General features: G+C 38.8%; 1 protein-coding gene across 3 annotated transcripts in view; it reads right to left on the bottom strand.

The window, feature by feature from the left end:
* The window catches only part of LOC141000002 (phospholipid-transporting ATPase ABCA1-like), a 39507-nt gene extending 28381 nt beyond the window's left edge, over positions 1-11126 (bottom strand). For 2 of the 3 annotated variants that reach the window (XM_073470618.1, XM_073470634.1), the window contains exons 1-5: positions 11022-11126; positions 6889-6997; positions 5180-5273; positions 3671-3812; positions 3331-3449 (exon numbers count right to left, since the gene is read on the bottom strand). In XM_073470618.1, the coding sequence (XP_073326719.1) occupies positions 3331-3449; positions 3671-3812; positions 5180-5273; positions 6889-6954 (421 nt within the window). In that variant the 5' untranslated portion in view covers positions 6955-6997; positions 11022-11126. Of the gene's footprint in view, positions 1-3330; positions 3450-3670; positions 3813-5179; positions 5274-6888; positions 6998-7380; positions 7473-11021 lie in introns of those variants that run through there. The other variant, XM_073470625.1, reaches the window with a different exon arrangement.
* Positions 11127-12694: the final 1568 nt, after the last annotated feature.

The following is a 12694-nucleotide window of genomic DNA, read 5'->3' as shown; positions in this document are numbered from 1 at the left end:
TTACCATTTCTGCTCTCCATGGGCCTCTGTGCATGTGGTGTGTGTGTGTGTTTGTGTGTGTGTGTGTGTGTATGTGTATGAATCATGCACCTGTGCCTGCATATGCTCCTGTGTGCTCTTAACTCCCAGGAGTGAACAACCAGGGAGTGCTAATAAGGTCTAATCAGTGTCCCAGTAGGAAGTCACAGCTCCCATGGTGCACTGCATCCAAAGGCCCATGAGGACAGACCAGACTGGATGGAGCAAACTTGTTAAAATGGAAAATCTAGCAGTCTTGCGTAGTAAGCAAAGGTGTTTGCGTGTTTATATTTGTATTTTCACTTCCTTTTTCTATCTTAACTTTGTGTGTTTGTCTTTATTTGCACTGCTTAAGTGCTTTAAATCCCCTGAGTTATCAGGAACAATGTAACACGTAACAAACCTTGATTTATTTGTTTATGTGTGCTTTTCCTATGTTGGAGCCAGCTAGATACAAGGGTGAGCCCTACATTAACACTTACAAGTCTGTACATGCTCCCGGTGGTGCCTATCATGTTTGAAATCAGACAATATCACACCCTTAGCTACCAGTGTCATCACCGGTCAAACTGGTCCATGAGCAGGCTGTGATATGTTGAACCACATATTCCCAAATCCATTCTCCTCCTTTCAGTATAGGAGCTGGTTTTACTGCTCAGATAGGTTACGGTTAAAGTCAAGGTTGAAGTAGAGATTGGGCTGATGTTTATGGTCAAGGTGATAAGAACTCATCAGGGTTCCTTTCAAAGAGAGAGGTACAAAAATCTGTGTGTGTGTGTGCGCGCGCACACACGTGTATGCAAGCTGGAATACTTTGTACATTTCAGAAAAAAGGCAGCACGAGTAAATTCAGCAGGCCAAATCTCTGACACATCACTCCTTTGAGTCAAATGGAGTCTTTTAAAGCAGCCAACCAGATAAAATATGAAGGTGGTGAAAGGCTAAAAATGTAAGAAGTTCTCCTCTATTATGCAAATCCACTTTCAGCTTCACTTTTGTCAAGACAGGTAGGAAGATAAGAAAAAGCCTGTGGCGTATGAAAAGCTTGAGACTGATGATCAGAATGAATTTATCTGTTTGGTACTTAGAGAATCTTTCTCAGCTGAAAATTGTTGCATGACTCAGTTCTTCAAATTTCTACCTTTCATCTATCTGCCATGTGATTCTGCACTATCTCAAATGGAAATGCATTAAACCTGATTATATAAATATACATATCCTGCAGCTATCCTATCAGGAAAAAAGCTCATTCTTCTCCCTGGCCCCTCACAGTCCCCCTTCACTGTCAGTGTAAATCTCATTTGCTGACCCCGCAGGTTGCTGAATTATTAACTGCCACGTGAGGGGCTTCACCATCAGCTCTTTGATCCATGCTGTTATCATCATTACTCTGCATGAGCAACACTCGTTTACCTTCTCCTGCATCATACATGATGGTACAGTGTGACATCAGTGCATTCCCTCACGTGGATTGAAGACAGTGCAGAGTGGAATATGGGATTGAGTACTCTCAGACCGCTGTGCATTTCTAAATCAATTGTGATGAAGTGCACTTATGCACTGAAGTTTAAAATAACAAACGAGCCAAAAAGGGAAGAAAAAAAATCAATGCAGACCCCTGGCTCTGTTCATTCCAGTGGAAATGTAATAAGCCACTGTGAGTAGTTAAGGTGAAAATCTATTACTGGGCTCTAAACTGAACTTCTAACAAGATGGACAGGAATGAACCAAAAAGAGAAGAGGTTTCTTTATAATTAGAAATGAACACTATTTTTTCATTTGCTCTGACATGTAATCTCTCCTTTTTACAGGCCATGCTATGCTTTGCAGGGCCATTGCATAACATACTGTACCTCTGGGCTAACAGAGCAGACGGTAGCCAAAACAACAAGAAGCTTGATTGTTCTGCTTTGTTGCATAATTTCTGATGGTACACTCTGCTCAATTTACCCTCACATTGGGATCTGATGTGAAACCAACTAATACCCCTTTTTTATGGAAACTACATATCAGCAGCTGTAAGTAAGGAAATACTAATGGGCACCCAGTCTATTTACACTGCCTAATTTCAGTATATCAATTAAATGAGGTCAGTAGTTATATTACTGCTGTTTACTGTTCCTGCACTCTGTCCTGTCATGCCCTTCCTTGTGTTTTGATCCACCATTTTATACAATTTACATGTTTTTTCATAACTCCATCACATGTTTCCTTTTCATCCTGGTTGTCTGTGTACATGTGGTTGGCTGGAAAACAGAGATTGCTCCCACGTCAGAGAAATGGGTACTGAACAAAAATGAAAAAAATCTCAATGTGTTTGTGTGACTTCTGCTCAAGTAAAGTAAAGTAAGTGCAGAGTTCAACACAGCCCTCTTTCCTATTTTCAGGTTGCTTTTGACCGACTCAGCACAGTGGAGTCAACAACAAGATGTTATTTTAGAAAGATGACCTTTCTCTGCTCATGACAGCCAGGGTCATGACGATCAATCTCTCCTTCTCACTCTAAAATTTAAAGATGACTATTAAATGGATTAGCAAAAACAGAACAGCTTGACCTTATCACATCTGTGACCTGGTCCTACAGTGATGGTACAACAATTGCCAGGGTGGAGCACAATTTTCTGTTTTTCCTGTCTTGTACCACAACTAGCACGTAATGGCGCGGGACAACGCCCAAAGGCCTCTGGGAGCTGGGCCCACCATGGCTGGCAGGCAGTGATAAGGAAGGGGGGCGTTACACTCTCAACACTGCTCTGAAGACTTCAGCTGCATCAGCTGTTACACTGCAAAAGTGACCGTTTTAATTTTTTGATCTGCAATGATTTAAGCTTCATTCACATTGTGCTTATTGAGTGGTGCCTCAGTCTTTCTTTTTAATCCAAATCTAAAGAGATTACAGCTACAGTGGAAATGAGTATGTTTCACTTAACAACTTGTTAAAAACATTTTGGCAAAAGCTGGGGCTCTTAGGTGGGACTGATTAAAAACAATGTTTTGGAATATTTCAAATAACTAAAAAATATACTTGTCAAGATTACATATTATACTTGTTGCTATTTTTGGGAAAACAGCATGTTTTCATAAACACATATATTTCCCAAGCTGAAGCTCAGAAGCATTAACAGCAACGTGTGAATAAACTGTAGGTGTGAGTCACTGCATAAGCAGTTGTGTAGGTGTATTCCTTTCTGTTTATATGAGCAAGAAAAATGGATGACTGGGAAATCAATGTGAATGGGTGGGTGACTGAACTGATCAATCAGTTGGTCATTCAAGAACTTTATGTAACAGACATGAAAGGTATGTCCTTACGAGCAGTGTTCTTCTGCAGCTTCCCAAGGGCCCTCAACAGGCCTTTGTAGCCCTCGTAGCTTTTATCATTCTGGGTGTACAGCAGGATCTTCTTGGCGTCAGTGAACAGACGGGAGATTCTGGTGTTGGTCGCAGGGAGAAAGGGAGACTAAATTAGACACATCTCTTGAGAGTTTAAGACCTAAGATGAGCTCTTCTCAATGTTGATAAAAAAGATTGGAAAACGTTAGTAAAAAAATTAAACAAAACTCATTTGTGGAAAGCGTTGAATTAGTGCTTTCATTAAATGATTTGATTAATCTACTACTTGCTTAATCAGCAAAAGGGTCTTGTTACTCACATAGAGTCATTGAAGTTTCCCACCACCCCGGGACTCTCGCCAGGCGTAGGATTACGGAAGCAGGGGTTGTTGGCGTTACAGATGATGCCTTGTACCCAGGGAAGGGTACCTGCTGAGGGCATGGCCTTGTTAGGGAAATGGCCTGGAAAGGAAAGGGACAGCATATATGTATTATGATTAGTTTTAAATTTGGACTTAAATATCAGTAAAAACAGAAAATTACATAATTGGGCCTCGCTGGAAAAAAGTGATCTCAGTTACTAGATATTCAATTTTTGCCTCACCAACAAACCTAAACCCTATGTATGACCTTTTATGTAAATAATTACCTCTCTGTTATACCAACAGCTAAGAGGACCTTTGGTTAAACTATTGCTAAATGTGTTGAACATTTGCAGAACTGGGAGCTTTCCAAAAGATTTGTGTTATGACATTGACAGGATTTATAACTTATTATAACCAATGCAGACTACAACAGATAAACCACTGCCACTGCCTTTGGAATCAGCTTTAAAAAGCACTGACATTATCTTTACAATTGTTTGTCCTCTTATCTGCTGACTTTACTGCTACTGCTGCAATCTACTGAGGTTAACGAGCTATTATACTGGAAAGATAAGTATAAAGGGGGAGAGAGGGGAGTCAGGAGGTTGACCCATTTTTTGGGCTTTACTGGGTTAACTGGGTAAGAACTGTCTTGTGATACAATGTCATTTGCTTTTGCTCCAAATAAGGGATCTGGTTTAGTGGTAAACAAAACCATCACATGCCAACTCATAATGATTATGTTTGACACTTGATTTGTCCAAACGCAAGTGCATGTAAGTAACACCAACTTTATGTCTTCCACCTCTTCCATTCAAGGTGTCGAACCCAACTGAATGAACTAACTACACATAACGATACCAGTAGGATTTCAACAACTACCTCTTTGGAAACTCGTTCGCAGGTAACTGTTCTCCTTCCTAAAAGTGCTTTTGACCAGTGATAATCTTATTGAGTTGAAACGTGGTCAAAGTTGTGAAACCAGTTCTGCTGACGAATTAGATTGCAATTCCCTTTTCCAGGAGTTAAAGGTCCTGTGACATGTTCACACAGTGCAGGCAAATATTGACAAATCCAAAAGATCCTTATATGAGGATAACACGGAAACCTTGGATGAGGGACATGTTGATCTTACCAAGAACTAAAAGACAAACACCCTCTAACAACAGACGATTTCTGTAGAACAGTATAATAACGGGCTAACAATCATCAGGAGAGAATACTCCAGTGTGTTTGAGGTGAATATAAAATGGCAATAGATTAATACTTCCTAGCATGAAAAATCATAGATTCTCTTTGCTTGCGTACCATTCAATTATGTTGAGGAACACAACTCTCAACATTTAATGCAGCATCTGCAAATGTAATTTATCTTAAACTTCAAATGGTTGAAATCTGAAAGTCTCAAAAAAAGCTTTGGTAAAGCGCCCCCTTCCCTCCCCCAATCTCTCCCTGTCTGCTTACATTCATGTTGCTCATAGGGTGGATAATGTATTCTGACTGAGATCAGGATGAAGAAGATGAAAAGGGGCCAGATGATCTCAATCAGCAGCTGGATCTAAGAAAGGAAGAAAAAAAAGGATGATAACGTTGCGTTAATCAAGCAAATACAAGAAGAATGAATAAAAACTCATGAAACAAATTAGTTAATCACCGCAAAACAGTGACAAGTTTAGCAGTTTTTGCATATTTTCAGTTCAAATAGGGTCATCTCTAATGCTTTAGAAATGATTTGTGTGTATGTGTGTGTGGAGGGGGTTGTCAGCTGTTGTCTTTTGTAAACAGTAATCCCACCATGAGTCTGGGAAGAGTATATGGGTTAATAAGGGGAGACAGAGCGAGACAGGGAGATAGAGGTCTGCGGGGTTTAGAGGACTATGAGTTTGTCCATCTGTACCATATGGCCCCTCTACTTCAGCTGCCTGTGTCTCAGCCTTAACCAGCATGGCAGACATGCTGTGTGAGGATAAAGAATAAAGACACTGTCATAGAAAACGCACTGCATCCCTCTATTGGAAGTAATTGGACTGATTGTCAAACAGCCCTAGCTGTCACTTTAAGGAGAGGTTTCTGCTTGACGGTCAAATGGCTTAATTGTGTGCAGATGAGCCTCCTCACGTATAAAGAGTACACTGTGCTCCAGCTTGGAACTGAATTTGATTTACATAACTTTGAGTGTGTGGGCATCAACCAGCACAAGATGGTAACTGGACAATGGACTTGACATGTAAATGTGTCATCAACACATCGTTGACTGACTCACTGTAATCTGTAAACTATAATGCTTTTCAGTCCAAACTGCTCGGAGGAGAATTACATCATTTCCATTGTTGTGAGCTACATATGTACTGGAACCACAAAAATACACTTCTAAAAAGCCTTTGTAATGCCCTCATGGCTAGTCATGTGATGCTGGAAAAATCAACTCTGCCAATCCACAAAAAATGTGCCTGAGACAAATCATTCAGGGGAAATTATCCTTAAGGAAACACACCCCTCCATATTGGTTTTTAGTCTTTGTTTGTATGACTAAAAATTGGCTTGCTTGCATTATTAGGACAGTTTACACAAAGAAATGCAACATACGTTAATAATTCTGTCTAGCAGCATGTATAACTAAATACTTATGTGTACTGGGACTTGCGAATAAAAAAAGTGCCAATAGGGCTGCACAATATGGTACAAAAATTTACATTGTGATTATTTTGATAGATTGTACAATTGCAATATGATTCACGGTAAGTGGGAATGGTCAGTTTTACATCACAATTTTCATTTTCACTGATGTTATTATAATTTTTACTATTTTAATCATGATGTTGTGACATTTGTTGGGGTCTGTACCCAACAAAAATGTTTTCTTAAATCTGAAGAACAAGATTAAGATTGTAGATCATGGCATCTCTGCAGCACTACAGTACTTCATTATAATGCTGTTTTTTTATTTTCTACCCTTATCAAATAGTTGCAGCCTCTGTAATTTGGATATTTCATTTGCAATTTTGATAATATTTTGATTAACTGTGCAACCCTAGGTAGGATCATTAGGAATGGGAAACAAATATTTTTAATTGAATAAAAAAACAACAAATAAATAAAACAAATTGGATAAATATTTTACTGTGGACTGCACTGTGGACTATGAGACAGTAATTCGAAACACTCATACTTACAGTCTGTCTCCGTCGGTAGGTGAAGTTCTTCCAAAGCAGTAAACCCAGTTGAGTGGAGACTGCCATGTTGACGTCTTCCCAACCTCACTGAGCCCTCTCCTGCTCCTCACTGTGGACAAAAAAAGACCAAGAGAGAGGGTCAACCACTGCAAACATGTACAACAGATAAAACCAGTAAAAAATACATTACATATTAATCACAGTCAGCTTTGTTTGTGTGTAAAAACTGTAATCCAGCACACATTGACGCACAAAACCGATGTGAAAACAGAACAGAAAGCTGTTACAGAAGAAACCCGTAGAGTCAGAGAGAGAACTTTTCTTTAAGAAAAAAAACACAAAAACAAAAATCCTCAAGGAAGAAAATCAAACAGGAGCACAACAAACATTACCTGGCTATGTATTATTATATTCTTAAAAATAAACTGTTAAAACTAAAAATACAGTTAATTACCCTAAAAAACAATGAATGACTGCTGACAAAAGATTCACCTATAGATTCACTCTGAAACGCAGCGCAGCCAAAAGTACAGCAACGCTCAGCAAATGGAAGTTGGCTGATGACTGAGAAAGGCTGCTAACTACTGCAGATTCAGGTCCACTTGATGTAGACTCATCAGTCCAAAGGTCAAGCTACAGTTCAACTGGGAGGATGAGTGGGTGGTGGGCAGTTTTCATGTGGTGAAAGTAGTCACAAATCCCTTTGTCAACACTATTTTCATCATGTTAACACCTCAGTATAACACACAATAGTACATTTAATCACTTTGGTCTCATGCTGTCCCCATTGTTCAATCTAAATCAAACAACTCACTGATTAAACAGTAATAGTGGGTTTGTTCAAAGTAATAAATAGTCAATAAGTAAATAAACTGATATACTCAACACTGAAGACCAGTGTCGAGTATATCAGATGAACTAAATTCAGCCTGTATGAAAACCTGTGTGTTGCGCACACTATTTCATGTCTATTTGTTTATTCTATTTGTGGATTCAAAAGTCCATCGACTCATGTTACAACATGCTTGGATCGGACCACCAAGTCCATTATTTGGACAAAGAACTCAGAGAAGACCAAAGTACACAAAATATTTCTTGCAGTTCTGTGATTTTGTTTTATTTTGCACAGATTGCTTAGTTAAATATAAGTAAAAAAAGAAGCCCCACAAATGAGAAACATCAGGAGTTATCCAGCTCTGTTTGCAATCCAGTTTTCTGAGACAGACACAGAGACATCAAGGGTTAAAATTAGGTCAGCCACTCAAGACCGAGACCCTTAAATCCTTCAGTAAGTCCGTCATGGTTTACAGTATTTGAGGAAAATATAGGTTGGGTTCTTGGCATTTATGCAATCTAAAAAAGGGACTTTGTATAATGATGAACATTTAACAAACTCCATGTTCACCAAGAGCTAATTAGGATGGGTACAGTGAGTACATCAATGTTCCAAGTCCATACCATATTTCACAGGTATTAGTATTATTATAGCTGTTATTTTTGTGGTTTGTTATGGAAGAGTTGAAATCTGAAAGACAAAGGCTTAAGAATGTCCTTACAGAATAAAGCTAATTGGATGTCAGACACATCACAAGTACACAGTGATGATCAAACATGATCTTCAAGTCAAGTCATTAATCCAGTTTTCTGTGGTTTTACACCACATTTTCTCTAATCATAATGACACATTAATCACATCTAACCACGTCAGCAGTATCTACTTACTAAGAGGCCGAAACAAATTCACAGCATCACTGCCAGAATATATGCCTTCTAGCACTGAATCATTGCAAGTGGGGATGGCCGAAAAGACAACACAGATGTTTACGACATTTTACTTTTTCTGCCAGTAACTCAGCGCCATTGCACACATTTTCCACAGTTACATGCAACTGACTGTATTAAGCAAATCCACTGGAATGTATGAAATGTCGCAATAAAAAACTAACAGGAACTTTGGGATCAACAAACAACACAGTGACCCAGGTAAAATATCTGCTGTCCTACGGGTACATCTGTTTTCTCTCCGTGAGTCACTTGATTTAAATGCAGCACTCACGGCACATATTTAACTGTTTCATTGACAAACAATGTAAAATACCTGCGGCAGACTTACTGAAAGAGACACAATAAGAACAAACAGATGTTCACCGACTACGCAAGTGAACATTAGATTGATGGGAAAGCAGATCAGCTGGACACAATATGAAACTCTTCAACAACCCTGGAAACAACATTAATGCCTATATTTCTGCAGGCTTAAAGACAATAAGACCATCAGCACAGGCTTATCCTGATCAGAAATTAACATTTTCTTTTCTTTTACAGAAGATTTCTCTGATATGTCTTCCACATATCCTATAAAATAATGAGCTAAAAAACACCACCTTCATATTGTAGTCTGCAATGTTTCTGTGAGTGTGTGGGTGGACAACAGTGTATACAATTTACACCTTCGTCACATTTGGCACATACTGAATGGATGGAATGAATTTTTCGCTTCTTTCCCCCTAATTACATCCCCAAACGACAAAAACTGAAAGAAATGGAGGCTGTTTAAACCTTCCACCTTTATTTGAGGATTTATATCTTTTCAAAGCAACATGTTTACATGTTTATTGCCTATCACAGGACTTGATTTCATCACCTTGCATTAGCTTTATTCTACTTTTGTTTTCTGTGGGCTAATAAAACAATCACAGCTTTGGTCGTTTTTGTCGAGTTTTTCCTCCGTGAACTGTCTGATTTTGTTAAACACGGTGGTTCAAACAACAGCGTATGCAGAGAGGAGAGAGGCTGAGCAGCACAAATGGTGCAGAGCCAGGGCGCCTCTAGTGGCACAAAAATTTCTTTTTTAATACTTGTTTACCATCAATCCTTGCTCACGTGTTATAACGCACTCATACAGGATTTGTTTTTCCTCTCAACTCCATTGTCTCCATTCTTTTCCGAACACACTTGACAAATCATTGAGAATCAACCAAAAACTAATCAAAATCCGAACAGTTCATTTGTGCTTTTACGAAAAAAGACGATTTAAGAGCGTCGATGCTCTGCAAGACACATGTTTGCTTCCTCAAACCACGAATGAGAGCAGAAAGCAAATGCATTTCATCGACGCTGCACCATCACTGCACACATGTACATTCACAAAAAGCACTAAAATAATACATTACAGCGCTGACAACACATTGAGAGAGAAAAACAGATTTTTTTTAAAAAGACAGGAATGAAAAACAAGATAATGTTAATTGTCATACAGTGACATCTTTCCCTCTGCGACTCAATGTTACATTAGGACAGATTAGGAGAATTAATCGTCGTTTGACTGACTTATGTACTTATGTTTCATTGTTCTCTTAAAATAAGGTTACTGTCGGTCACTCAGCTGCGCGATGCTGGGCCACAGCAGCTTCAAGCTAGCCAAAATGAGACTACAAGTAAGATAAAGGTGCTTTCAGCATTAAGCTGCAGCAAATGTGACTCAAAAATAATTACCATTAGGAACACAAAATATGCCCTTTTGTGACCTTAAAAACAACAGCTGTGCAGATTTAGAATGAAGAATGTTAAAAGCTGGAGTGTACATTTGCTTTCTACTTGTCAAACTCCTCTGTAGAGACGATATTTGATATGAAATAAAAACGTTGCCACAAAGAGGCTTTTATTTTGGAAATGCATCACCGGAAGCTCTGCGTTTGCTGTAGCTAGCTTAACACTGGTCCTAATCTCACGGTCGAAAAGATGATGATATACATCATAAAAGAGTAAAGAAACAGCAAATGCAATACTTGTCATTTTAGCCAAACAACGGCAATGTCTTTCACAAACAAACGTCCATTCACCGCATTGCAATTCTTGTTTAATTTTGCGACGTTAAAATGGGAAAAACTCGGCAAACAATTATCCAGCAGCAATTAGCATTCAAGACAAAAATATTGTGGTTTCTGACCTTCGCTTCCTCTTAAAGTCAAAAAAGAAAATTGAGCTGACAATAAATGTAGAAATATCAATATAAGAATGTGATTTTACAGTTACACGGAGGGATACATCTCTTTGTTGAGCCAACAAAGGAAGTCACAATCTCCCCCCCCCCCCAAACTCCCTGACAATAAAATAAAAAACTCCAAACTCACCAACCAGTCCTGAACGTGTGAATATCCACTCTTTCCCTTTTCATAAAGTGAATTCCCTTGTCCAAAACAAGTTATAACGGGTAAGTAAACTGTGCTCCTCTACTGTTGCGGTCCTCCGTTTCTCTGAGTCTCAGTGTCTGACAAAACAGTTTTTTCCTCCGGCAGGGTTTTATACGGCTGCTCGCTGCGCAGCGGAGCGGCGGCAGAGGTAACTAACGGTCACCGTTTGATGCTGTGCCATATAAGGCAAGCACGTGCGGAGTCAAAACATCTCTTAAAGGGCCAGCGACACCTCAGCGCCTCCTCAATGCACGGTGCTGCTTTTCAATTACTGCCAAGCTCAAGATGAGTGCGGGGAAAATATTCAATTAGGCTACTACACATGCTATTTTTAGGCTAGGACTGCAGCTACATAAAGTAGGCTACTAATAACCTATAAGATTAATCATCATTATCATTACAACGAGGGAGAAGAGTATTTAAAAGAAAAAAAGTGTTACATGATATGATATATAAATGTTGATTTTCTATTTCTATTTCAGAATGTACTATATATATATATATATATATATATATATATATATATATATATATATATATATATATATATATATATATATATATATGTGTGTGTACATATATATATTTATATATGTACATATCTATTAAAATGCTCCGCAAAACTAAATGCAAGTAGGTAGTTAAAAGTTGATAAGGAACATTGGATATTGGGGAAGGAACACAGTGAATTGTTGTAAATTGTAAAGTTGGAGATTATGTACTTTAAAGTTGAATAAATATACTTAGACAGTATGAGATTTATTTTTGTGTGCAGGTATTTATAAGAGATAAGGAGTAATGCAGAGTAATCCGTTAAATTACATGTGGAATTTCGGACTAGAAATGGGAACACTCTGTTAGTCTTGTCTCTCCAATGTGTCCCACAAACCTCACTGGACTCAAACCCTTGCTGACACCCTTCCCCTCTTTCCTCTTCCTAAAATGCATTGCTATGTAGGTGAGAGGGTAAATGTGGCTATCTCTCTGTATATGTTAGTTTGCTCTGTGGCAAGTTAGAGGTTGTACTCCACATCTTGCCCCAATGTGTACTGGGGAAGGTTCCAGGCCTCAATGACCATGAACAGGACAGGCAGCTTAAGAAAATGGATGGATGGAGGTTCGCTTGCTGCTGATTCATTTGCACTTGCTATCATCTATCAAACCGGGACTCAGACCGCAACAGGCAATGGACAGCGGGCCACTTGCAGTACACCAAAATTTCCATTTCACGTCTCTGCCAGTTCACTGGCAGAGACAGCAGCAAGAAAATTTGTTTCTGTGAGTAACATTTCTTGTGAAGGCCAAAGTGACAGAGCGTGGCTGTTAATCAATCAGTTGATTCAAGACTTGTTTAAACAACTAAGTTCCCCCTGGGGATATTGATTAGATTTTCTACCTGGGATTATCTTTTGAAATCAATTAAAGTACAATTAAAGTATACAAGTATATTGCTGAGAATTGTGGGGTTGTTGTCACTCCTGACCATTCATGTGCTTCAATTTGAAAATAACTTACCTGAGTACCTGAGCTTACAGAAGACTATGGCTCTCAGATACTTTTAACTTAAAGACATGCTAACACACGCACATTCATAGTTGGTTTACTACTACATG

This window comes from Pagrus major, chromosome 1 (genome assembly GCF_040436345.1).
Source record: "Pagrus major chromosome 1, Pma_NU_1.0".
Classification (NCBI taxonomy): Eukaryota; Metazoa; Chordata; class Actinopteri; order Spariformes; family Sparidae; genus Pagrus; species Pagrus major.
Note: the sequence above shows the minus strand (reverse complement) of the source record. Positions and strands in the feature narration are given on the sequence as shown.